Below are 26456 nucleotides of genomic sequence, written 5' to 3' on the forward strand. Positions count from 1 at the left end.
GACTGAATCACTGACACAGCTTTCTTCACATGTAATGTTATGCCTGTGAATTCAGATTACTTACAAATGGAGGTGGACATTATTTTCTACTTACTGGAAAAACCAATCACCAAAAAATTAGAGTGGTGACATATTTCACACCTTTAACAGCTGATTTTATGAATTTTTGATAATATTATCACCTATTTTACAGGTATATATTTCCTTTAGGAACTTGGAGAGCTTATCTTCCTTTTTTTCCTTGTTCTATCTCTTTCACCTGTATTGATGTCTAAATATGCTAGAAGTAGAATGAAAATAAGATGGAAAAGGAAATTCTCTCCTAATGAAGAATTGGGAGAAGCATCATGGAAATTTTAGATTTATAAGTGGATCTGGAAGAACAGTAATTTTTATAATAGATAGAGCTGCATGGAAGTGAAAAATATCCCACATACACAAAAGCTCAGAAGTTGGAAAAGGAATCATATTTGCTAAGCCACAAGTGATACTGAGGCAGGCTGGGGCTTAGGACCCTTCACTGCAGTGCTGCAATGCTTGTACCTGGACAAATGTCTTCTCCAGCAACAAAATACAAAGAAACTATAAGGACTAAAAATAACTGCATGCATGCACAGTTGGGGCAAATTCTGGACAAAAGATATGAAAAGACCAAAAAACCCCAACTGCCAAAACCCCAACTGCCGCTTCTAAAGAGCCAGGAGCAAAAACAGGGTGTCAAGAGCAAAAGCAGGGTACTGCGTGTACCCCCAGCACTCAACACTACCTAAGGGGTGGGCAAATCTCCTAAGCCACCCCTCAGGCCCAACCCCTGGACACACACCTACCCTCACCCCATCTAGGGGACCAGCTCACCCCACCTTTGGAAGCAAGCAAGGGAACATGTTACTTGTTTTCGCTCTTTCCTGTGGCCGCAGGAGCCCCAATAAAGCCTTGTCTGAATTTCTTGTCTGGCCTCTAGTCAACTTCTATTGACTGGGAAAGGCCAAGAACCCTGATCAATATCAATATCATCAGCCTAGAGAAATGTGAGGAAATGTAAAAGGTATACATGACTCCCTCCAGGGTCCCTACAGTCAACTAAGTACAGCATGAACAGGTAGCTGCCTCATGGAAACCTAAAGTGCCTGCCTAGTTGAACACCTTGCAGCATCATTGATTTTTAAGAATGCCTTGAAGTAAAAACAAGTAGTTATTTCTTCTAAATGTGACTTTTATTTTTTATTTTTTTCTTTCATTTTGGCCTGTGAGGCCACCTATGAATACATGAAAGGAATTCTCTGGAGTCATTTTCTAATTTAGCCTGAATGAAGAGACACACTACCAAGTAATTTGAGTTCTCAATTTAAGCCAGTGGAGGGCTGCAGACTGAATGAAAATTGGATTTTTAATATTGGTCTTGTTTAAATAACTTAAGAAGTTTGTCGTAATAAAAATGAAAGATGTTTATTTGATTCTAGACTGATCACCTTTCTGACAGGTACAGGGAGGGGGATTAGGCTTGCTACAGAAAGCAAGTACCTCCAGATCTAAGGTAGAACTTTGGAAACAGAGGTAAGAGATGAAGATTCAGCCCTGAGAATACCTCTTGCATAATACTGTTACTTAAAACTTGTCCTTATGGTGAAAAGGTGTTCTTTGACACAACAATTTGGAGTTAGACATGAATAACAGCATAGCATAGTAGAAAGATGAGGGAGCAGAAAACAAGGATCCCAATCTCTACTCCAAGATGAACTTCCTATAAGAATTTAAGAAATCTTGTGACTTCCCTGGTGGCGTGGTGGTTAAGAATTTGCCTGCCAGTGTAGGGGACATGGGTTCAATCCCTGGTCCAGGAAGATCCTACATGCCATGGGGCAACTAAACCCGTGTGCCACAACTACTGAGCCTGTGCTCTAGAGCCTGTGAGCCACAACTACTGACGCCCACCCGCCTAGAGCCTGTACTCCGCAACAAGAAAAGCCACCGCAATGAGAAGCCTGTGCACTGCAACAAAGAGAAGCCCCCGCTCGCTGCAACTAGAGAAAGTCTGCATGCAGCAAGGAAGATTTGACATAGCCAATAAATTAATTTTAAAAAAAGAATTTAAGAAATCTTATTATCATGGGTTTCTACTTCTCCATACATAAAAAGTATGTGCCCAAGGCAGGTTTTCATGATTTGTATCATTTATAGCTCACATTCATTCTTCAAGGTAGGTCTTTTTATTTCTATTTTAAGGATGGGAAAACCAAGGTTCAGAACACTCACTCTGTCTGTAAGTGGACCACCCAATTTTCCACTTTAAATCTTTACTGCATTATAATTTTAATGCATCAAAAAACCAACAGAAGTTTTTTTTTCTCAGTAACAAAAGAGATTTTAAATAGATTATTATTATTACAGAGAAATTACTAGATATTTATAAAAATCAAATGTATAATATAGGAAACAAATAAAAACCAAGGCGTTCCAATTAAAATGAATGATTGGGAAGACAATTTTGGAGAATTCAAATCAAATTTGCACAGAAATGTCAGGATCACTTAATATCATTTAGTCTCTGTTTGTATATGGTGGTCTAGAAGAAATGTATTGGACCACACAAAATAATGTCTACGCATGTGTTTAATGTTGATGCTTTTTCAAATTAACATTGTATTTCAATGTCAGAATTTTAGCAGTGTAATGATAATAGTTATATAAAAGAGATGTCAAAATACTTTCATCTTTCATTGCTCCTAAGTGAAAATAGAAAGAGTATCAGTTTTTTGAAAATGAATCAGTAATATAAATTATTATGAATCTAATATCTTAATTCAAATTAAAATGTGTCCACCTATCATTATAAATGTTTCATGTATTGATTCCAGGTTCACAACTCCCTTAACAGTGATGAGATAGCTCTGGTTTCATCTGATTATATCATTAAACAACAATTCATAACTGTATAACTTCCTGCCCAGTTTAGGGGAAATTAGAAAAAAATGAGAAATGCTTCTTTGAGATTCTGGGAGAGGAACTGTGTGAATTAGAGCAGAGAGTTCAGCACACATTTCAGTCTCTAAATTTATACTTCTTGTACCACTTCAATGATCTGTAATAGTTACAAATCACAGAGAATTTCAGGGACTTCTTGAAGTGACCTATTCCAAGAAAAGCAGATAATTTATTCAGAGATTTTTCTGCCGCTGCTCAAAAAGTCTATTGAGATTTTTATGGTTTTCTCCATTCCGCCTGGCATTTTCTGGTTAGTTAATCATGAATACCTACTTAGTTCTAGCTTGTTGATTAATTAACAGGAAAAATGAAAGCCATTATTTTTTTTTAACTCTAGGGGTTTATTTTTTACAATATCAACGTGTTCTTCAAATTGCAATCTTATTCTTATTGTATCAACTGATTATCTAATCCAACAGGCTCAAATACCCAGCTATATACAATGGCTCAGTAACAAAAGAAAACATGGTGTATATTTGAACATGATTCTCTATTCATTTCAGCCAACAGACAGTAATTGCAGCTCCAGTGGAATGTCTTCACCCTGGGGCTGTGAAATGTGAGCGCCTACCTCCTAGTAATTGATTTCCATTGGTTCCAAACACTGTCATCGTTCATTCACTGCATATTTATTGAGCACTGTATGTTCCAGGTACTGTTTTAGCCCCACGGGATATGTCAGGGTACAAAGACAGAAAAGTCCTCTACCCTCATTTAACTGTGTATGTGGGGGGTGAGGGGAAGACAGTTCACATATATAATAAGTAAGTAAATAATATGATATATTGAAGGTAAGTCCTATGCAAAACAAAGAAAATGTAGAATAGTATGAGTACTGAGTGAGGGTTGGAGGTGGCTGCATTTTTTCTTTAATATTTATTTCTTGGCTGCGTTGGGTCTTCGTTGCTGTGCACAGGCTTTTTCTCTAATTGTGGCGAGGGGAAGATATTCTTTGTTGCAGTGCGCAGGCGTCTCATTGTGGTGGCTTCTCTTGTTGCAAAGCATGAACTCCAGGCACGTGGGCTTCCGTAGTTGCAGCACATAGGCTCAGCAGTTGTGGTGCCGGGATTAGTTGCTCCTCGGCATTAGTTGCTCCTCCGCATGTGGTAACTTCCCAGACCGGGAATCGAGCCCGTGTTCCCTGCATTGGCAGATGGATTCTTAACCACTGCACCACCAGGGAAGTCCGTTGGCTGCATTATTAAACAGCTCAGTCAAGTTTGCTTTAGGGGAGATTAGTTGGAAATCTTGAAAGAGGTTCCAGAATTGACTATCAGAACTGCTTCAACAAACCAAGGGCGCTGTTTTTCTATGTGAAACCAAGAAAATTATTGTTAGTCAAGGAAGACTTATTCAAAATAAATAATTACATTACATGATGGACCATAACTCCCATTACATTTGAAATGCAAATTATACTGAATCTCTTACCAAGAGTTCCCTTCCAAGAAAAAGAGATTGGGTAACAGTTGTTTTGCTTCTTTTTTTAAATAATAACTTCATCAGATTAATTTTATAAACATATATTCTATCACATATTGGAAATTAATGTTCTAGAAGAGAGGAATTTACTAATGTATTCCAAAAGGAAATAAAGCTAGAGCTGACACAGGGGCCCCCACACACTGGAAGATATCATATTCAAGACTGACAAAAAGGAGGTTTGAGGTAATGCCAAATAACTCCAGTGTATACGTACATTTGATTTCGTGGAACTAATATAATTTCACACATTCTGGAACCTGCATGACTTCAGCCGGATTCTTTGTTGTCATATAACAACAACAACGACATGTTTATTGAAGGCTTATCGTGCACTACATATTGTCCACACGTAGGAGCATTATATGTTACTTCAATTATTCCTCCCAACATGTCTACAACATCCTCGTTTTACAGGTGGGGGTGTTAAGAAACAGAAGGTGTAAGTAAGGTAAGTGGTAGAGCTCGTTTTGAACCCATGCATACTGACTCCTGAGCTCCTAACCACAACGTGACCTTGACTCCTATAAGATTTGACAAGCACTGCTTCAATGTGGGTTGAATACAAGGCAATCCATTGCAATTGGGAAAAAAAGTATTAGGACACTGATTGATATTCATCTAAAAGAAAGAAAGATATTGACCTAAAATATTATTTTGTACAGATGAATCTTGATGCCCCACTAGGCTGAATCTCAGGTAGCCTCCTCTCTCAGACCACATGCACAGCATCCTTGGAGGAGAAAAATAGTGACACAGTGAACAGAACAGACAGCAGCAACCTCCCTGCTTCCTTCATTTACAGTCTATTGCTACGTATTGCAGTTTATAAAACCACATAAAGCCATTTACAGATTTTTATGCTCTACTTTGACTAAATTAACCCTCCCAGATGAAGCAAGTAGTTTGAAAACTCTTCCTAGGAAGAGACCACCGATTAAAGGTAATACCAGGAACTCAAGCACAAATGAATAGCAAGAAATTGGCACAGCTGACAGTACTCTCACTTCCTTAGCACATGTTTTGTCAGTCAAGTCACATTACAGGTTTCAAACAAGGATCTCTAATCAGATCTGAGTTGTTCAGTCACATTCCTTTCAGTTAAGATATTATAATTTTTGTTAGCACCAAAAAGGTATTATGCTTTAACAAATAGAATAAAACATTTAAAATAGTGTTCATTTCATTTACTCATTTCTATTTCACATGTTTTATAAAGTACATAAAATGATTATAGGAGTACAAGTATATGATTTATAAAAATAAATATTCATATATGTTAACAGCATAATCTCAAAATATTTACTGATAGTTGTGAGGCCACAGATCTAGAGCATCAAAACAATTACCATTACAAATGGGAATGGATTTTTATTATAAAATTAACATTAATTTACTTCTGTATTAACATACAAATTAATAGGAATTGTGTCCATACTTACAACTTTTGAATAATGCCCCTAAATGTCTGAATGAATCCTACTGTTTCATGCTTAGTTATAACTCAGGGTTTTTTCTATCCTTTTATTACATGGTTATATTTGGGACATAGGCATGCATTTATGCAAGAACATAGTATGTTTAATTCATCTTCAGGTCATTTTAACGCAGTTAAAATATTTAATGTGAACATTTCATTGATGTCACCATCCACCCGGTTATTTTTTCCTTTAATTTCAATGTCATTCTATGAGTGGGCTCCCAATTGTCTCAGACACTCAGGCTCAGGTTTCTCTATTTCCTCTCTATTTTTTGGCATATACGAAAACTGGCAATTCCTACGTTTTCTTCCTCTGCAAGGCATTCCATTTGTCTCTTCCTTTGCATTCATGACTACCCCAACAAAGCTCTTAAAGCCCAAGTAACTATTACTTTAGTAATCTCTTTTTCGCTAGTTTCCCCTGTCATCTCCAAATCCCATCTAACAGCCATGATTGATCTGCCCACACTTGCCAGATTATTCTAATTTTAAAGATTAAAGTTTTTTGAAGAGGACGTATTTCCAACCCTCTTCAAAACACCATCTTGAAGTATATTAAGTTCTCCCGCCTGGTCAAAAACTCTCTGCCTCACCTGTTTGATCTTGCACCCTTTGGCCTGCTTATTGTGTATTTTGCCTGTTGCCTGGTACAAGAAAATAATGTCCAGCCTCTTTTGAACTTTCATAGCCCTCTGCTGATAAAATACTTATAAAATATTTTCTGTTTTTTATTATAATTACTCAGGTACATGTTTTCCTCCACAATGATTACTCTTGAGGATAGAGACCATGTTTCATACATTAAAAAAAAAATTCTTACCAACTTCTAACATATTTGCATGCTGATAAGTACTCAAAATTAATATTTGATGAGAAAAGTACTCTAAAATAATGCAATATTTCTTTCATTATTTAGAATGGACATTAACATATTTCAGTACCTTATAGGCCCTAATATTCTCTATTTGTCATTGATCAGTGTAATTGAGAAAACATTAGCTGATATTGTACATGTGGAAGTTACTTAGACACGTAAAAAGAGATGCAGGAAATTTGACAGTATGTCATTTTATGGGAAATGTGGCCATAAAGTATAGTCTCACAGGCAGATATTCAAACTGTGAGATGTCATTTAAAAATAACCCAGATCTCTCCAAAATCAGAGAAGAGAGAGAAGAGCAATACAACTTAACAAAAAATATGATAGTAAATAATTCACCTTTGCATACTCTCTCTCACCTTTCCCAGATTTTTTTCTTTTTGTATGCTAGGTCAAATATTACAGTTTCCTCAGAGATCTGTTTTTTGTTGTTGTTGTTGTTGTTTTAACTTTTATCGGAGTACAGTTGATTTACAATGTTGTGTTAGGTTCAGGTGTACAGGAAAGTGAATCAGTTATACATATACATATATCCACTCTTTTCTTTTAGGTTCTTTTTCCCATATAGTTCATTACAGAGTATTGAGTAGAGTTCCCTGTACTGTACAGCAGGTTCTTATTAGTTACCTATTTTACATATAGTAGTGTATATATGTCAACCCCAATCTCCCAATTTATCCATCCCACCCCTTATCCCCTGGTAACCATAAGTTTGTTTTCTATATCTGTGACTCTGTTTTGTAAATAAGTTCGATTGTACCCTTTTTTTAGATGCTACATGTAAGAGGTATCATATGATGTTTGTCTTTCTCTGTCTGATTTACTTCACTCAATATGACAATCTCTAGGTCCACCCATGTTGCTGCAGATGCATTATCTTGTTCTTTTTGATGGTTGAGTAATATTCCATTGTATATATGTACCACATCTTCTTTATACACTCCTCTGTTGATGGATATTTAGGTTGCTTCCATGTCCTGGCTATTGTAAATAGTTCTGCAATGAACATTGGGGTGCATGTATATTTTTGAATTATGATTTTCTCCAGGTATATACCCAGGAGTGGGATTGCTGGGTCATATGGTAGTACTAGTTTTAGTTTTTTAAGGAACCTCCATACTGTTCTCCATAGTGGCTGTACCAATTTACATTCCCACAAACAGTGTAGGAGGATTACGTTTTCTCTGCACTCTCTCCAGCATTTATTGTTCGTAGATTTTTTGATGATGGCCATTCTGACTGGTGTGAGATGGTACCTCATTATAGTTTTGATTTGCGTTTCTCTAATAATTAGTGATGTTGAGCATCTTTTTCATGTGCTTTTTGGCCATCTATCAAAGATCTGTTTTAAACTCACTTAATGAAATCTTCTCTGATCAACATTATACTACTCTACTCTTTTAATTTGGATTCATTGAGCTTTTACATCTAGTTGCTTCTGTTATATCATTCTTTTTGTACTGCCTTTTATACAGCTTTACTTTGTTTTGTTTGTTCAATAGAAAATTGCTTCTTTTAAATGTAGGGACAATTATTTTTATTTATTTTGGTTCCTGCTAAAACCATGGAACAGTTTCAAGTATATACTAAGTACTCCATCTGTACAAGTTTTATTGAATGAATAAGAATATGATTTTCAATAAGTATAACTATATCAGAAAAAGTCAGCACATTCTTTTTGAGACTTATACAAATGTATCTTAACAATTTAGCATCACTCTCTGAACCAAATACCAGGGTCAAATATGGCTTTCAAAAATGAAAGAGATACAAGATCATACTTTTAACAATTTCTGTAAGACTTGTCAATAAGCAGTGTCCCTAGAAAAGAAGATGCAGGATGTAGTTGACCATTTATGAATTACAAAAAAATTACTAATCTGCTTTTACATCCTGAATTGAGGTGGTACAACCAAAGCTAGAGGAACAATGTCTTTGCAGAAGTTCACCTTAAGGACAAGGATTTTAACTTTAAATAACTAGAGAACTCCTAGGCAGAAGATAGATGCATGCACAGGTTCCCAGGCTTCATATAAAACCTGTGTAGATGGTTGGCTCCATCACTTAGTTTTGACAACAGAAGCTCAAATGAAATTTTAAAAATTATTTTAAATGTGTTTCTCTGTCAAAAAGCCATGTAAAGTACACATAAATTATCCAACAAATACAGATCTAAAAGTCAGCAGAAGAGGTGTCCACAGGAAGGCATCATCATAACAACTTGGAATTAATGCTGACACAGAACTGCTTTCTATATCTTATTCTTCCCCTCACCCACCACCACATCTAAAACTAGTCTTCTTTAAAACAGAAACAATAACTTTAAGATTAGAGGGCAAAAAAACACCTGATAAGTCTGCAGCCTATCCTATTTTTATCAATAAGGAAAAATATGAAGAAGTGTATTACTAATTCAGGTTACTGTCAAAATTAATGGGTCTTAAACCTTTCAAATTGGGTCCAATTTAGCAGTGGACCCATGCCGAGACCAGCTCGGCGACTCGAGGTGAGTGACGGGTGCCGCAAGCTTGAAGAAGACACAGACACAGACTGAAGAGAAAAGTGGGACGGGGGGCTCAAGACCTCTCGGATCAAGAGCCCTGCTGACTCATCCCAGGTTGCTTTTATTGAGTTCCTGGGCTAACATTCTCAGGTTACACTCATAAACAATCAAAGGCCTCACATGACTGAGGCAATTATCTTTGTTTACTTCCTGGGTCTGAGTTGAGCAGGTGTGGATTTGAGCTGGGGGTGGAGAGCAAAACAGCCCTGGGGGCAGGAGACCTCTCTCAGATATTGGGGGTCTGTGCCCCACCCGTGTTGGCCCCTCTGGGACTGTGCCTGTCTTAGGTTGTTCCTCCCTTGAGGAATCTTACCCGTCTCTGGCTAACCAGTCATCCTCTAGGGCCAAACACGGTGATATAAGGAAGGCTCTATGCACCACCCCTGTTGGCCCCTCTGCGGCTGTGCCTGTCTTAGGTTGTTCCTCCTCTGAGGAATCTTACCCGTCTTTGGCTAACCAGCCATCCCTCAGGACCAAACAGGGTGATATTAGTCTCCACGCCCCGCACCCTCAGCTCCTCCACTGCTCAAGCAGGACATTCTGAATCCCATCGCTTGGCCCACATACTTTAACATTTTCAGGTTTCAGAAAGGTTCCCGAATGTCTTCCCACAGACCCAGAAGAAATTCCTGTGTCCAAAGCACCTCTGGATTCTTAGCAGGTAAATAAGAGTAATGAGCAAAAAGATTTTAAAAAATCTCAACTAAAATTTTTAAAAAATATGGATGCTTTGTAATTTGAGTCTTATTTCTTTATTTGAGAGTCCAAACAATTACTATCTATAGCACAGCATGAAACTAAATTATAATCACATAGCATTATTTAAATACTATTTCACTTATGTAAGTTTCAACTCTTTCCTTTGAAACATTAAATTTTGAAACTGAAGTGGCTATTTTAAGACTATGTAGCTCAGCTAAACTAGTCACAGTTCAGCTAACCATCAGTAAGTAGATGATGCCACATATAGGACAGTAGCTAGAGTTCCCACAGGAACTATGAGGAACAAGAGATTTGGAATCATAAGATTCAGATTTCAGAGCCTGGTTGAGCCACACCACTTTTGAGATGAATTGTTAACCTCAGTGGCAAAATAAAGATAACAACAATACATAGAATTATTTTGAACATTAAGTGAAATACTGTATGACAATATTTTGAAAAATTTAAAATGCTCAACAGACATTATTCATAGTATAGTATAATGTTTTCTCAACTGAAAAAACTTTTGAAATAAGTCCTCATTCTCTTCTTTTCCAAATCTTAATTTTCCCCTCTGCATATCTAGAAAAAGCCAAAACAAGAGACTGTCAAAGGGAAAATTTAGAGCCAATTTTACTGTCTCTCGAAACTGGATATTTTGGACTTTGTAGTTAATATATATTAACATTTACTGGATAACTTTCAAGTGCACACAACTGACCACCTTTGATTTCATTTAAACACATTTAGACAAAACCATAAAATGGTGTTTAAAGAAACATATACAGTAATTTCTTTATGGTAACAATAATACAGAATTTTAAGCTCCTTAAAGGCAAGGAATGTCTCCTGTATTGTCTCCTTCCCACCTCATTTTACTCTAGCCCATATCACAGTGCTGTATACAAAAACATGCTCAATAAAAACTGATCTACCTTTTTGTATTGAGTCCATTTACCAAATAAATTTTATTTCAAGGATTATCCATGAAAGAAAAAATTAAGTGGGACTTCAGTAAATTTCAAAACTTCTGCTCTTCAAAAGACATTGTTAAGAGAATAGAAAGACAAGCCAGAGAAAATATTTGTAAAACACATATCTCATAAAGGACTTGCATCCAAATATATAAAGAACTCTGAAAATTCAACAATAGGAAAACAGACAACCCAAATGAAAAGTTTTCAAAAGAACTGAACAGATGCCACACCAAAGAAGATAGATGGCAAATAGCATATGAAAAGATGCTCAACAGCGTATGTCATTAGGGGACTGCAAATTAAAACAATGAGATACCACTACCACACCTATCAGAATGGCCAGAGCCAAAGTATTTATATCACCAAATGCTGGGAAGTGTGTAGAGCGGCAGGAACTTTCATTCACTGCAAAATGGTACAGTCACTTTGGAAGACAGTTTGGCAGTTCCTTAAAAGACTAAACACACCCTTGCCTTACCATCCAGCAAATACACTCCTTGGTATTTACTGAAATGAGTTGAAACTTATGTCCACACAAAAACCTGCACATGAATGTTTATAGCAACTTTATTCATAATTGCCCAAACTTGGAAGTAACCAAGATGTCCTTCAAAAGGTCAATGGATAAACAAAATATGTATATCCAGACAACGGAATATTATTCAGCAATAAAAACAAATGAGCTATGAAGCCACAAAAAGACATGGAAGAGTCTTAAATGCACATTGCAAAGTGAGAGAAGCCAATCTGAAAAGGTTACATACTGTATAATTTCAATTAAAAGATATCCTCGAAAGGGCAAAACTATGGAGATAGAGAAAAGATCAGTGATTGCCAGGAGAAGAGGGGAGGGATGAATAAGTGGAGTGCAGGGGATTCTTAGGGAAGTGAAACTATTCTATGTGAAATTATAATGGTGGATACATGACATTTTATGTTTGTCAAAACCCATAGAACTTACAACACAAGGAAGGAACCCCAACGTAAACTATGGACTTTAGTTAATAATAATGTTAATTCATCGATTATAACAGATGGGGAATCTATAAGGGGTACAGGGAGGAGAGGGTATATGGGAACTCTGTGCTTTTGCTTATTTTTTCTGTAAACCTAAAACTGCTAAAAAAAAGTGTGACTCTCATAGCCAAGAGGAGCCTAAGGAGACATATACTTAAATGTAATGTGGTATCCTGAAGCAGAAACAGGATATTAAGAAAAACTGAGGAAAACATGAATAAATTATAACTTCAGTTAAAAATAATGTATCAATATTGGCTCATTAATTGTGACAAATGTACCACACTAATATAAGATGCAATGGGTGTTGGTATACAGGAACTGTCTGTACTATCTTTGCAATTTTTCTGTAAATCTAAAACATTCTAGAATAAAAAGTTTATTGAAAAAAAATATGTATGGGTCACATACTCTAAGCCAGGAACAATGCTTAGAAACATAAAAAAGGTATGTAATAGATTTAATGTATAAATATAAAGTTACTGAAAGCATATGTTTAAATTAAAAATATATTATTAAACATCTAGATATTAATTAGAAAGCAGTGTACAAGATTAAAGTCATCTGTGTGTGGATGTGTACGCTGTCAGAGAAGAATGCAAATGTTTGGGGTTTTAATCTAACCACATTATTTGTTAAGTGCAAAGGCTCCACGTAATTGTTATGCTCTCATCTCTTGGTTTCATTCATATTAAAATTTACATAAGTAGCAAGTTGTTCGTGCTATCTGTTATGACAGGACTATATGTTATTTAAATTAACTTTCCCCTGTGGTTAGAGGTATGCATTGCCTGCAAATGCAAATAACAACTGACATTCTCAGGCATTTCACAGTTTAGCAGCTAAGTTTCCTCTGAATATACATATTCTTCTCCCTCATGCTAGGTCCGCATATCCTACACGTTATTAAAAACATTTCCCCACATATTGACTTGCTTGTGCTTCACATTCTGTGATAAAATATTTGAGATTAGTTTTTCTGGGCTCAATTGATAATGGCATGTTTCTCTCCACCCCATAATGTATTCCTCAAGCAAAAGACAAATCTTGCTCCTGCAGCCCTATTGATCCAGGTGGCCCTTTTGGTTAGGACTAAAGCCTCTTTAATTACTTGGGCTGACTTTCATTTTTTACCAAGTCTTAGGCACCTTAGCTTATTGTACTGTAGAATTCTCATTTGTCTTAAATTTAGATGCACCTTGGTCTCCAGAGATTGATCGACTGTCTATATTCTTGGGAAACCACTGCCTGCCCCAGTCTATACGAATTCTGCTTAGCTTAGAAATCTGAAAGAGCTATCTCTCGGCTTCTCCTAGGGTTTGATAACCTCTTCCCTTTCCTTCACCAGAGGTGTTTTGACCTTTAATTAAAAGGAAAATTTGTTGTCTTCCTTTCAGAAGACAGCAAATAATGAACTCATTAAAATGAGGTTAGTGTTCAGGCCTTAGAGCAATAAGAGTTGAAGTCTCATTAGCAGCTAACAATGCAGAACACAGCACATAAATAAGCCGAATATGGCAGAGCAAAATGCCTTGGTGCATTAAATTTGAGCAGAATCAAATGTTTACCGTCAATGATGTCTAGGGCATGAAGTTTTAATGCACTTAATAAAGGAAGGCAAATTGCTTCCTATTAGCCATGAAATGTTACCACAGAAATTGCCCCAAAAAGTGTATTATGTAAATGTGGGATATGTTAGTAATTAACAAGAATATTGTAGAAAAATATCTGTCTTGCTTAATAGACGCAGCAATTAGGAAGAATAAAGATGGCTCAAAATCTCTAAAGGTAATTCCAGAGATTAATGTAAAATAATGTGGAATGTAAGAGTCTGATCTTTTAGGAGGCTTTTATCTCATTCATGGCCCAAGGTGAGAGATATTTGCAATGTCAAACTAAAGAGTTAATTAATAAAATGAAACATCCCTGTAGTTGACTAAATATATTATAGGAAAGAGATTCCTTAAGAACTTATTTAAAAGAATTAACTACACTTCATTTATAGAAGTAAGAAGACTTTTGTTTCAACAAAAATCCAATACTTGGTTAAGTTTTTTTATAATGCTAAATGAGCCATAATTAGTAAAATCACAATTGTTTTATTGTTTTATATCAGTAGTTCAGAGAATGGAATGAAAGTGTAAATCCTGTTTAATATCTGATATCTAAACCACAATATTTACATAAAATGGTAATGGTATGCTTTTCGTTTTACATTGTTTCAGATTCCTTAAATAAGGTTAAATATGTTTCAATATATTTCCTCTGCATTTACCCTGTATCTAATATTCTTCTTAAATAAAAAATCATTAGAGCAGTATTTTTACTTGATAACTCATCCCAACATTTTTTTTCCCAGAATATTTGAAAAAGTCCGCAATTTTTGAGCTCTCATGAAAACACAGAAGGAAAAAAATTGTTGTTTGGCCAAAAAATTTAATGGATTAGGAACACCTGCTTTTTGTAGATGAAGCAACTTACTAAATGATACTCTGGGGATGCTGAAGAGATACTTCACTCCCCAAGAATAAACATGGCTGGTAATTTCCAAACAATGTTCATCTGATACACAAAATATGGGAACAAATGCAGGAGTCATCATGCACCACATCCAATTCTCTCACAACCTGCATGCAATTCATCATTTGATATTTAGAGTCCTAAGTATTTTCAAACTATATCCCAAATCTGACCACTTTCCTCCTACATTAGCACCAACTCCAAGACATTCATTTCTCAATTAGGGTAGTTCTTTCTTCTAAATGTTTCCCTCTTCCATACATGTCCTCTTTGACCCAGTTAATTCTTCACACAATGACCAAATTTTAACGTGTGATGAACATGAAATCTCTGCTTGATCAAAACTCTCCAATGGCATCTTAATACCGTCATCTTATGGCACCATATCTTTACTCGTTTATTGTCTGTCTCACCCACTAGAATATGAACTTGTAAAGAAAGGACTTTGTTTTGTTCAAAGCTGAATCTCTAGTATGTAGAACAGCTGGAATATTAGCTACTCAAATATTTCCTGCATAAGTAAATACAATAACATATTTCACTTATTTGAGTCCTTCATAAAATTAAATTACAACCAAATTCTGTATAAAAAATATACAGTGAAAGGTGGATAATGTCAGTCATAGAACTCTAAAGGACACCAATTACATAGAAAATATTTTGAATGTTGCCCTCTTTTGTTGGGAAATGAGAGCCGTACAGAAAATGTTACCGTTAATATATTTTTGTTTTTGTCTGTCTCCTTTATGAATATCTCACTAGTTTCCCTTCATTTGCGGGCAAGCAGAGTTGGTAGACTAGTAGGTGTTTATCAAATGATGTCAAGACTGTTTTGTTAAGAATCTGAATTGTAATTAGGCTTTAAATAGAATTGTGCTTGAGGAGGTGACAACAACATCTCAGAGGAGCTTTTTATTTTCGAAAGTCTTAAATTTTGTCAGAGGGAGGGAGAGACTTGCTGAAATGAAAAATCCACCTTAAAATATCTATAGTATGAATGGTAATATACTTTGGCTATGGTTTCTATAACCAAATCTATATAGATAATGATGTGTATTTCATGTCGATTTTTTTAAAAAACTACAAATAGGTGCATCTTTTCCTTGCTGGCAGTATAATGAGAAGATTCTACTACATACGAGTTTAAACAATAAAGAAGATTTAATGCCTCAAATATATATAATTTGACAAATGATTTGATATTTAGCCATTGGAAATTATTTTTGTGATATGCACTTAAAGATATATGTCTCTGAATGTGCATTTGCAAAATATTAAACTATGTAGCATATGAACAATTTCCTAAAGTTTATGGAATTGATCATGAAAATTTTAACTAATCCAGATTTATTCAGATATTAAAATAACATGAAAATAAGACACAGAAATGTTTTTACACAGACTATTTACTTATTTACATATTTTTAAAGGGGCAGAGTATATTAGCAAGACCTAGGAGATAGCTTCGAAGATAGAAGTAGTTTGGTAAGTGCTTGCTGAAGTACAGTTCCTTATGGAGATAAAGTTTTTGGTATTTACTTAAAGTCCATTTGGTTGCTACAGGTAGATGTGTTTGTTTACAAGTAAATTTTTTTCATTTCACCTGTTAAGTAAACTAAATACTGAATTTATGCTATTACAATGACTAGATGAAAAACTCTAATGACCATTGCAGTTTCAATTCTATTATCAGTAATAACCTTTTTTTGTTTGTTTTCTAAGCCATCAAGGGAAAGTTCTTGAATTTTTTAAGTTGACACTCCTATCCTTTCATCCAAATATGTCAATCTTCTGGAATAATGATCCTTTTTAAAAGTCTAAGCAATTAAGTTATTTTGTATCACTTTAGTAGAATAAACCCTAATGATAAATAATAAATTTGCTAATAGATGCAGTCTGTTTATTCATCTATTAGCCCAATTATGTATTTAAAAATAGATATCCTTATTCAGAAAGCAGACAAATATATTCACTGTGGGACGTAAAACATATACACATATGTGGGACATAAAACTATATATATGTATATATGTTCTATGTAATTTTTCAATACCCAATAAAGCCAATGATTTATCTTTGTTCAAATCACGTGTAGCCTATCAGTCAGTTGCATTGTTACTGCCCACAACTGTTCTCACCATTATCAACTTGCTCTGCGCCAGTGTTAAACTTCAGTTTGATGAGATTCACTCTATTAATGTAGCAAAGAAAAGTAAGGCAAAGCTTTGGTTTGATTTAAATTAATAACAGAAAGATAGTAATAAAGTTAAAATGTATGATTTGCAATTTTCAAGTATAGTCGTATTGAAATAACTCTAGTAAAAGGAAAAGTTTGTCCACTGGAAAGAACATATGGATTTTAACCTGAAACTTATTTATACTTTGAGTAGAGAAATTGTGAGTGAAATCACAGAGAAGACAGGAAGACACTATAGCTTACTAAGAAAAAGTAGATAAAAACCTGCAGACATCCCTTGATATTCTCAGTAATGTATTCCTTGCTCCTGTGGGACAAGAATGATGGCAATTAACAGGAAAGTAAATATTTTTTTTCTTTTTAATCTTGAATGAAATGGCTGTGGAGATAAAACTGAAATTAAAATGCTGAATACCTACCATCCTCAGAACTCCCTTTCTGTGATTCCAGGACGTTTTTAGGAGAATTATTATAGGACCAACATGTCTGCCAAAGCTATGGCACGAATCTCTGAAATCTTTTTCCAAGAGCCAAAAAATCTGTCACGGAGTTTCCAAGGTGCAACGATGAAAGAACGGGGAGTTGTATAGAACTGTAAATAGAAAGCACAGCTTCTGTGCTCAAGAAATATTTTGGAATTGTTACAACACAATATTTAATGAAAGAATGATATAATATAGCTAAGAAGAGAATACCTCGACATTGAAGAGATTTCTGACTGTATGTGAGCAGAGAGTATTTCTAGAGATGAAATTAGGGAAGTCAATTACAACACCAGCCAACAATTACTGAATATCTGTGTTGTATCAAGAACTGTCATAAGAGCCCCTAGACTAGTGCTGAGTGACGAGAGGATGGAGAGTGAGAAATAGAGATTGTGAACAAAGGCAGAGCATAATTCTTAAGGAAGAATGCCAATATCTGACCTTGATTACGGAGACCGCTGCTATAGAGGTGTACATTTTTTAAGGCCTAAAAAATAAAATGATAATTTTTTTTGATCATGAAGTAAAACATAATTTTGATAATGAAAACAACTTAATAGTTGTTTTTAATAATTTTTCAACAAGAAAAAGATGCTCCAAGAAGTAGCATCATATTTATCAAAAGGTTAGTTGTTATTTCTAAGTATATTCCCACAATTTCATAATACTAAGAAATTGATTTTGATCTGAAGCTCTTGTGGGATGACAAAGCATGGAATAATGGAAAAGTACTCTTTTCTACAGATCAAATGAAGAGAGTTAATGTGATTACATAACTGAATACATACGCAGAACCACATTTCATGTAAAATCACAGCTATTATATTTTGCAATTTGCATTAGATACTAAATAGGAAACTGTATTTGATCAAGGATATCATGACCTCAGGAAACACGTCTACCTCCAAGGTATTAACCATCCACTTAATCTTTTTCCCTAAGACTGTATCTTAAAATTAGGCAAGTAGGAGTGTGTGTTGCTGGCAAATAGTTTGGGGAAAAAGCTAAGATAAATCAAGAACAAAATTTTTGCTACTAAAAACTTTAGCATGTTAATGTGAATTGAGAACCTCCCAAAAGGGATATACTATAGAGCGTTTCCCAAACGTTTTGAACATGGAATTATTTTTTCATGAACTGTTAGATTTTACAGACCTAGTGACCCATGGATCACCGTTTGGAAATCTGTAATCAGGAACTCTTGTTTCCCTGGTTATCCTCTCTTATACAATAAAATCCTCCATGATGACTCATTATTGAAGGCAGCCCAAGCTTCCACACTTCAGAGACCCCAAGCTAGCTCCGAAGGTGGTGATTTTGTATCTGCTTTGGTACTTCCATAGCAGGACAAAGCATTTCTATTGAGTAGGCTCTCCAACACAGAAGTCAGGATTGTGCAGGGTGATTCATGTTACATTTTAAAGTTTCAACCAAACACAGACAGAATTTGGGTCCAGTTCAGTGCAGATGCTTACTTAGAATCTCTGGAAATGTTTTGAGTTATAAATTATTGTGTTCCCATCCTTACCTAATAAAGGTCTGACATTATTATTTCATTGTGCATGTGTATGTTTCTCTCAGCTCTCTGATTCCTGATGATTCCTGAAGCCATCTTACAATGACCAGTTTCATTCCACATCCCTGATGAAGTCCTAATATAAAATAGATCTATCTCACTATTACTTTATCATTTACTCAAACACTTGGGCTTAGGGAAAATAAGACAGTTATTCTTGTCATTACTTTATAAAACCCTGTTAAGGAAATAATCATGCTACATGAACCATGAATTCTAAAGTTATATTATATTTATCTTTTTACAATTCAAAAATTCTTGTAGGTCATGATGGAGACTTGGGAGCAAAGCTTATAGAAAAAGTAAATGAAATAATTTAATTGAAGAACTAACATAAAGGAAAAAACAGTGGCTCAAGTAGTACTATCTGGAGGGTCATACAAGTTCATATTTGATTCAAATTTATTTATTTCATTCAAAATTCCAGTTGATTAGGTAGAACATGAAAAACATAGAAACCAAGGTGCAGAGAGAAGGGCCCACTCACAGTTTGAGGTGACCTCTGTGGGCTAACCCTGAGAATATAATTGAAGAGAAACTGGGGCTCTTAAGAACTGGGCAGTATTTCACCACTTTTATGGAATTTTTCTGTTTCCAGGGCAAGAACTAGAGTGCCAATTAGAAAGCAGAAGCAGAAACTCATCTCACATTCTTTCCGAATGGACTGAAGTCAGTGGCTTAGAATTCTGTGGACACAGAGATGACAATGACATTCCCCCGTAACAAAGTTTAGACGAATCCATCCATAGCCACCAGGAAGGGAGTGAAAGACACATGGAGTGCTTTGCTAATACAATCAAATAAAGCTTACAACACTGCATATGCACTTCAAGTTTAATGATTTATATAACCTTCATTGTGTTCTTTGATAAGCAGAAAATGCAAACTCTTCACATACGTGACACAAATTAATATTGTTTTACAAGGTCAAACCAATTTTCAATTTTTTTCTTCTCTTTACCTGTATCTGTAAGCAGTATCAATGCTTAACCTTCCAGTATCCAAAAAGCACTCCCTGTACTAGGAGACCACTCCTCTTACTAATATATACACTCCTTGTGCAGTTACCTCTAATCATGGGTACCAGTGTTTGAAAGCATTGGTGATGTGGGACTTTAAACTCTGTTTTTCCTGTTAGGGGTGATGTAGAGGTTTCAACAATATAGCCATCCTGCTGTGGGGAAGAAATATTTTTTGTAGCCCTGGAAGTATTGATTTTTCCCTCAAAACCTTTCTCAACTCGTCCCTCACTTCATTGAATGTCGGAAATCTGAATCATTAATGAAGTCACTCGGCTTTACTTCCCACATCAGCCCATCAGTAATTACACTATTTTCTTCTTTCCATTCCCAGTACCACCGGTAGAAGCCATGCCTTTACTTTCTCCTACTGAAACTACTGCAAAACCTCCTAAATGATTTCCCAGTTTTCTTTCCAGTTTTCCTATGATTCCTTCTCAGCAAGTAGCCAGAGGAATCAATTTAAAATGTAAATCATATCCTATGTGAGATGGAGTAGAGTGTGGTGTATTAAGACGATGCCAAGGTCCTTCCTCGTTCTCACTGGCCCCTTTGCCTGGAGCACACTCTCGAGAGCCCCCATTTTGGACATAGTTGGCTTCTCATCTCTCTCTCAACTAAACCGCCTCTTTTTCAGAAAGACCTTCATACACCTCATTGCCTATCTTGTTAAAATGTAGGTACTCTGTGTTAGTTTCAATCCTGGCATATACTATAATTATTTTTATATTAATAATAACAATTTCAATTAAAAAATTATTGGATTGATTTGCCATGTGTTATCATTTGTGTGTCTAAAAAGAACATAAGCTCCATGAAAACAACAAATACTGTGGTTGTGTCTGGCAGACACTTTCTATCTCCATAACCTTAGGTAGCTTAGTTAGACTGTCTGCAACTTACTTTCTGCACCTGTAAAATAGGGTTAATAAAGGCATCAAGTGGGGAGTGCTTCTCACAGTACCTAACAGGACCTAACACATAGTAAAATCTCAATTATGATAGATATTATTGTTACCATTCTCCACTGTGTCCTTAGTACCTAGAATAATGCCTAAAGCAAGAAGCAGGGGTTCAGTCAATACTGTTTGAATGGATAAATGAGTGAATAATAGCACAAGGAGGTAGAGAGGCCAGAGAGTTCCGGATTCCTGGCTTCCTGGAGACTTAAGAGAGAGAAGATAGATAGCAGTGGAACACTTAGGTGATGGGCAGAAAGCAGAGTGCTCTGAAACACTATGTGTTTTCCTACCTGGCAAGTTGTTCTTCAAACTGAATGTGATTTCAGCAGAAGGACCCCCAGCCCCAAACCTTTCTCCCCACAAAAGATATCAGAAGCATAGATTCATTCTTTCTTAACTCACCCATTCCACAATCATAGCTAAACTGTTCCATGTGAAATTTCTTAGAAGACTCAGCATGTTGGTATAATTAGCTTTTGTCAATTTATAAATTACATTAAACAATTTCCTTTTTGAGCAGCAGTGAGAGTTTATCAAGAAAAAAGGAAGAGAGTAGATTTCTGAAGGAGTGGAGATTCCCTCTAAGGGGAAAGAGATGAGCAAGAAGGGAGACAGAAACTATCAAAGGCAAACTTCAAAAGCTTCATGCTTTCACTCCTGGTCAGTCCTATTTATCTTCATTTGTACGTTGACAAATAGTCTCTGCACAAAATTTCGTGCAATTCGGAGTCTGTTTCAAACTGGGTGGCCACACAGACTTACTGTAGCCAAGACCTGAGGTTAAGGTCAGACCAAATGTTAAGGCAAACATGCCCAGTTTTGGCTCTCTTGTTGTTTTATCTGGGTGGGCCATTTAAACTTCCCATGAAGCAATTTTTTTCCACTTGGAAAATAAGTATAGATGTAATCTCTTCTGATTCCCACATCAAGATCTTACAAGTATAAATAATATAGCATTTTTTATTGAGTTATTGAATGTAATTTAAAAAAAAACTTTACAAGACAGACAAACAAAACCTATCACCCTTTGATATTTGATTTGAAATTCTGAAAGCATAAGCCTATATCAAATTATGTATATAGTCATGACATTAATTATGTGTGCATAGAGAAAGGGTTAGCTGACGGTAAACAATCTGAATATCAGAGTGGCTCAAGACAGACACAATAATACCTTGAAATTAAATATGAATAGTGCGTTAACAATATTTCCTGAAGTTCCTTGATGGCTATAAGCTCCAGTTTGAAACTATAAGAATCACTGTTAAAAACACAGATTCCTAGGCTCCGTCCTACACTCCAACTCAGAATACTCAGAAAATGGGCCTGGGAAAAGCATCCTGGTGATTCATTTTGTTTCTCATGAGTAAACTGGAAACAATTTAAGAATCAGCTGGGGTCTATAATGAAATACACATACTTGGCCCCATCATAAACAGAGTAAATCTGTCTATGATGGGGCCCCCAGACTTGACAGTTTTAGCAGTCTCCTCTAGAAAATTTTATATCTAGTAAAGTGTGAAAACCACTGCTCTCAACATTTTGCAGTAGGGCAAAGTTGGACTTGCTTCATAACATGCTGAGGAACTTGTCATAAGAACATTTAGTGAATGCAAGTAAGGTTTGTTAAAATGATGAATTTTTGCTTTTGCTTAAGTAAGTTATGTATTTATTCTCTTTAATACCCAATCAAATAACTTAGAGAGCCTTTCATGAATAATGCAAGGGAAAACTTCAAAGCAGTTTATATATATTTTTACGACATAAACTGTTAAAGAAAATAACTAAGGTTTATTATCCAAAACTAAATATATTTTATTTTACATATATTTTCAAGAGTTAGTCAAATTTCCCCACAAAGTATTCAGATAAAAATAGTATATATACAGCTGCATACTATTTCCTATGCTTTGCTCTTTCATTTTTATCTCAAATTGAGACTATTTCTAGTCCATTAACAAAATTTTACAAAAGGTTTTTTTGGTTTTATGATATCTTATTTATTCATAATTTTACATTTGTATTTTTCCTGCCTATTTCCTCTGACATTTTACTTTTTTCCTGTATTTCAATCCTTTATTTTTTTATATTTCTTCAATTTTTATGGTTTAACATGTTTTCCTTTTGCATTTATTTCTGATTTTTATTTTTTTAATTATATCTTTTATACATATTATTTACTTGTGTCTCTTTTTTTTTTTTATCATTGGAAGACATGGACCTTTCTTTCCTTGAATATTGAAACTCAAAGAACATTCAGTTACAATGAAGTAGGAAAGCTTGACTCTTTTAGAACTTGTTTCTTTTTATCCATTTGTTTTGTTTTTACTTATAGAAATTGTCATTTTACTCCCACATTAATCAAGATTGAATGTTGGGAGGCTGTGACTAGACAGCTCTACTTCTTTTAACAATGGAAAGGTCTGTCAAACTCTTCATGTAGCTGATTAGCGCCAGTGTGAGAAAACCCATCTACCCTCGCCTCTGTGAGCTTGTCTTACTAGGTGATTTACAATAGAAGATTATAAATATCTGTGTTATGAGTGTGCTCATGAAATGCAGTACCCTATCTACATCATTTAATGGTATGGCCCATGAGCCATTTTTATCATTCTACGATTAGACAGGTGTTAGTAACAGAAATAAATGAAACTAATTCAGTTGATTGTTGTGCATTAATATATGTTTTTATCACATTTTGATGCCTTCCACATAAATGAAAATATATTTAGCAACATGGCATATGCAAAAATGAGTAAGTTTTGATCAACATTCAGGTACTTATAGTCTAAAAGAAGAAATAAGATACAAAGTGATGTAGTAAAGGGGAAAATGGTGCAAGTCAAGAAAAATAATGTAGAGACTTACTTTGGGAGATGAGAAAAGGAAAATTTTAAGGCATCAGGAAAGGCTTCATATGAGAAGGTGGTGTTTGGGCAGGGTTTAAAAATGGGTTGGGGCTGAAACATGGAATTGGGAACATCTGGACACTTCTCAGGCAAAAAAATAAATTAATAAAATTAAAGTAAAATAAAAATAAAAACAGAAAAAAGACATGGAGAAATGTAGGAGGCAGGGAATAGTGCAGAGGACGGTGTGATTTGGGGGAAATACCAATGCAGGTGGCTTACTTGGAAATATGAAGGCTCCATTGATACCTAATTGGTGGGAAGAGAATGACATATTAAGTGGTCATTAACAGCATGTATGGAGCTCTTACTATGCACCAGGCACTTAGCTAAGCACTTTGTATGCCTTATACAGTGTAATCCTCACAATAATAGTGTGAAAGAAGTGTGAAGCATGATCCCATTTCACAGATAATGGAAAAGATGTGAGAAGTGAGATGACCCACCAAAGCTGAGTTTGCCTGACCTCAAGGGTGAAGTGTATTTACTGCCTCTGGGATGTTAGCGTGACTGCAGAGTGTAAAACAGGACAGAAGAAGGTGGGAATACGGTTACCAGTCTATAGTGTCTTAAAGCCCAAGAAAATAGCATGAAGGCCTGCCTAAAGTGGTGGCAAGCTGAGTGGAAAAACAATAGGCTGTTTGATCTTTTTTAAATGGCCCCTTAGAAAGCATCAAGTGTAGGCCCACTTCCCAGTCTAAATTAAATCCCTTATTGCGTCTATCAAAACATGCTCTAGATTTGTCTTGTAGCACTTATTACCATTTGTAATTATGCATTTGTGGGACCCTCTATTTACTCTCTCTCTCGCTCTCTCTCTTAGTAAAGCCCAAGGTTACAGAGACTATGCTTGCCAAACCCAACACTGTATCCATCTACAATAAATATTTACTGAATTTAAGAATGGATGGTGGGTAAATAAATGTGGAATAAAGAATAATTTCAAGAACACAGGTAGAAAACTGAGTGGTTGGGTGGGGTTGGAGTGGTGAGGAGAACAGCGGAAGGAAGAATTAAAAAAAAAACAAAAACTATTTCAAGATATGGAAGCGCAGGGATTGTGCACTGAATATAACAAGAGCGCCAGAGAAAGGAACTCCCTAAGTAAAAAAAGATGCATGATGGTTTTTTTTTAAGCTATATTCTACAGTATTTACCAATAAATTCAACTAGTTAAATAGATTTATTTTTAACTCTTCTCTCTTTTTAGTATCTAGTTTGCTTTTTTATGAGAATTTTTTTGAATATCTTATATAAGTGAGTCAAACTAGTAGGTCTATTTTTTTCCTTTTTCTATTTAATTGATAACATTTAAATAAGATTAGCCAGGATTACACCCAGTATAACTGTAATCTTGGATAACCAGAAACTATATAGCTTATCAACCATTTAATTATTTGGTCATTTCTTTCTCTTTTTTTTCCTTGCAAATTTTCAGGAGAGCCTTCTTGACTCTGGGGAAATAAAAAGTTAGGTTCGTAAATTTTTGAAGCATATGCTGAGCCGCCATAACTAATGCTCAAAAGAAATTGTCTAAACCTTTGGCTCTTTATTTACCTTAAAAGATGGATAGCAGTAACCAAAAATCAGTCTTAGTAGCATCTCTAGTTTGAAGTGAATTTCTCATTTCCATCAGAACAAAATAAGCCCCGCTTTAAAAATCCATTTTAAAAAATGAAAAAAGCATTCCAAATCAATAAGCAAACTAAAAAGCCCAAGGATATGAGAGTTCTGAATTACACTACATATGTTGACATAGGAATAATAGCAGTGGAAGGACTGGCAGAAAATTTAGAGGACTAAGTCTTACCCAAAGATTATCATCAGTGTGTTCTTATCCTGTCTACAAACAAGAAATTAACATAGAATAATTCCAAAATGAGAAATTAGGAAAATTTTTGCAATGCTTAGAGAATATTTCTTTATAGAATTACCAATTTCCTACCTGTCCTTTCCTTGTTCATTTGTAATTATCATTCTATAAAATATAAATTGCTGTTTAGTTTGTAACGTAAAAATCCAAGCTTTCAACTCAATAATTATGCCTTAAAAACGATAGGACAGGTTGCACAGTTAAATAAAAGACTCAATTGCAACTCAAACGAAAGTTATCTTCCTATCCTTTACAACAAATACAGGACCTGTCTATATCCAACAATTCTGAAAAGTTTTCCCCAAGGAAAAGAAGTGTAATAATCTGAAATTCAAGAAATGTCTCACACAGAAATGAAAAATGATTTCAGTACTGTGTAGTTAGAGAACTGCCTCTCGGCCGCTTATAGTATGCTTAACACTTAACTGCTTCATAATTTGGTAACCTTCAATAAAAAGAATAACAATAGTGATTATAGGACCTGAAATATGAATAACACATAACAGTAGCCATCAAAAACCCCAAAAAGCAACAAAGCCCACATTATTTTGTTTCACTCATGCATACACATTTGAAAAAGAGGCATCCCAAAGCTTCATATTTATTTTTCTAAAATCATGTTAATTTCTTATTTATTTCAGGCATTACTAGAGACTCAAAATTTACTGCGCACTCAGGTTGCAAATTTTACCTTCAACCTTGGATTTTCAGGGAAGTTTTACCACACAGGTAAGAAGGAGCTTTGTGTTCTCAGGCAGCTACATATAAATAGGAGAGAGGATTTTAAATGTTTCATAAGTAGGAGAAATAGAATATCCAGACTGATTATGGG

General features: G+C 35.2%; 1 protein-coding gene across 2 annotated transcripts in view; it reads left to right on the top strand.

Moving 5' to 3' along the window:
- Positions 1-26456, top strand: part of LOC130834829 (bifunctional heparan sulfate N-deacetylase/N-sulfotransferase 4) — a 231384-nt gene that overhangs the window by 72852 nt on the left and 132076 nt on the right. For both annotated transcript variants that reach the window (XM_057705743.1, XM_057705744.1), the window contains exon 2: positions 26266-26353. In XM_057705743.1, the coding sequence (XP_057561726.1) occupies positions 26266-26353 (88 nt within the window). The remainder of the gene's footprint in view (positions 1-26265; positions 26354-26456) is intronic.

The sequence above is a fragment of the Hippopotamus amphibius genome, chromosome 13 (genome assembly GCF_030028045.1).
Source record: "Hippopotamus amphibius kiboko isolate mHipAmp2 chromosome 13, mHipAmp2.hap2, whole genome shotgun sequence".
In the NCBI taxonomy this organism is placed as follows: Eukaryota; Metazoa; Chordata; class Mammalia; order Artiodactyla; family Hippopotamidae; genus Hippopotamus; species Hippopotamus amphibius.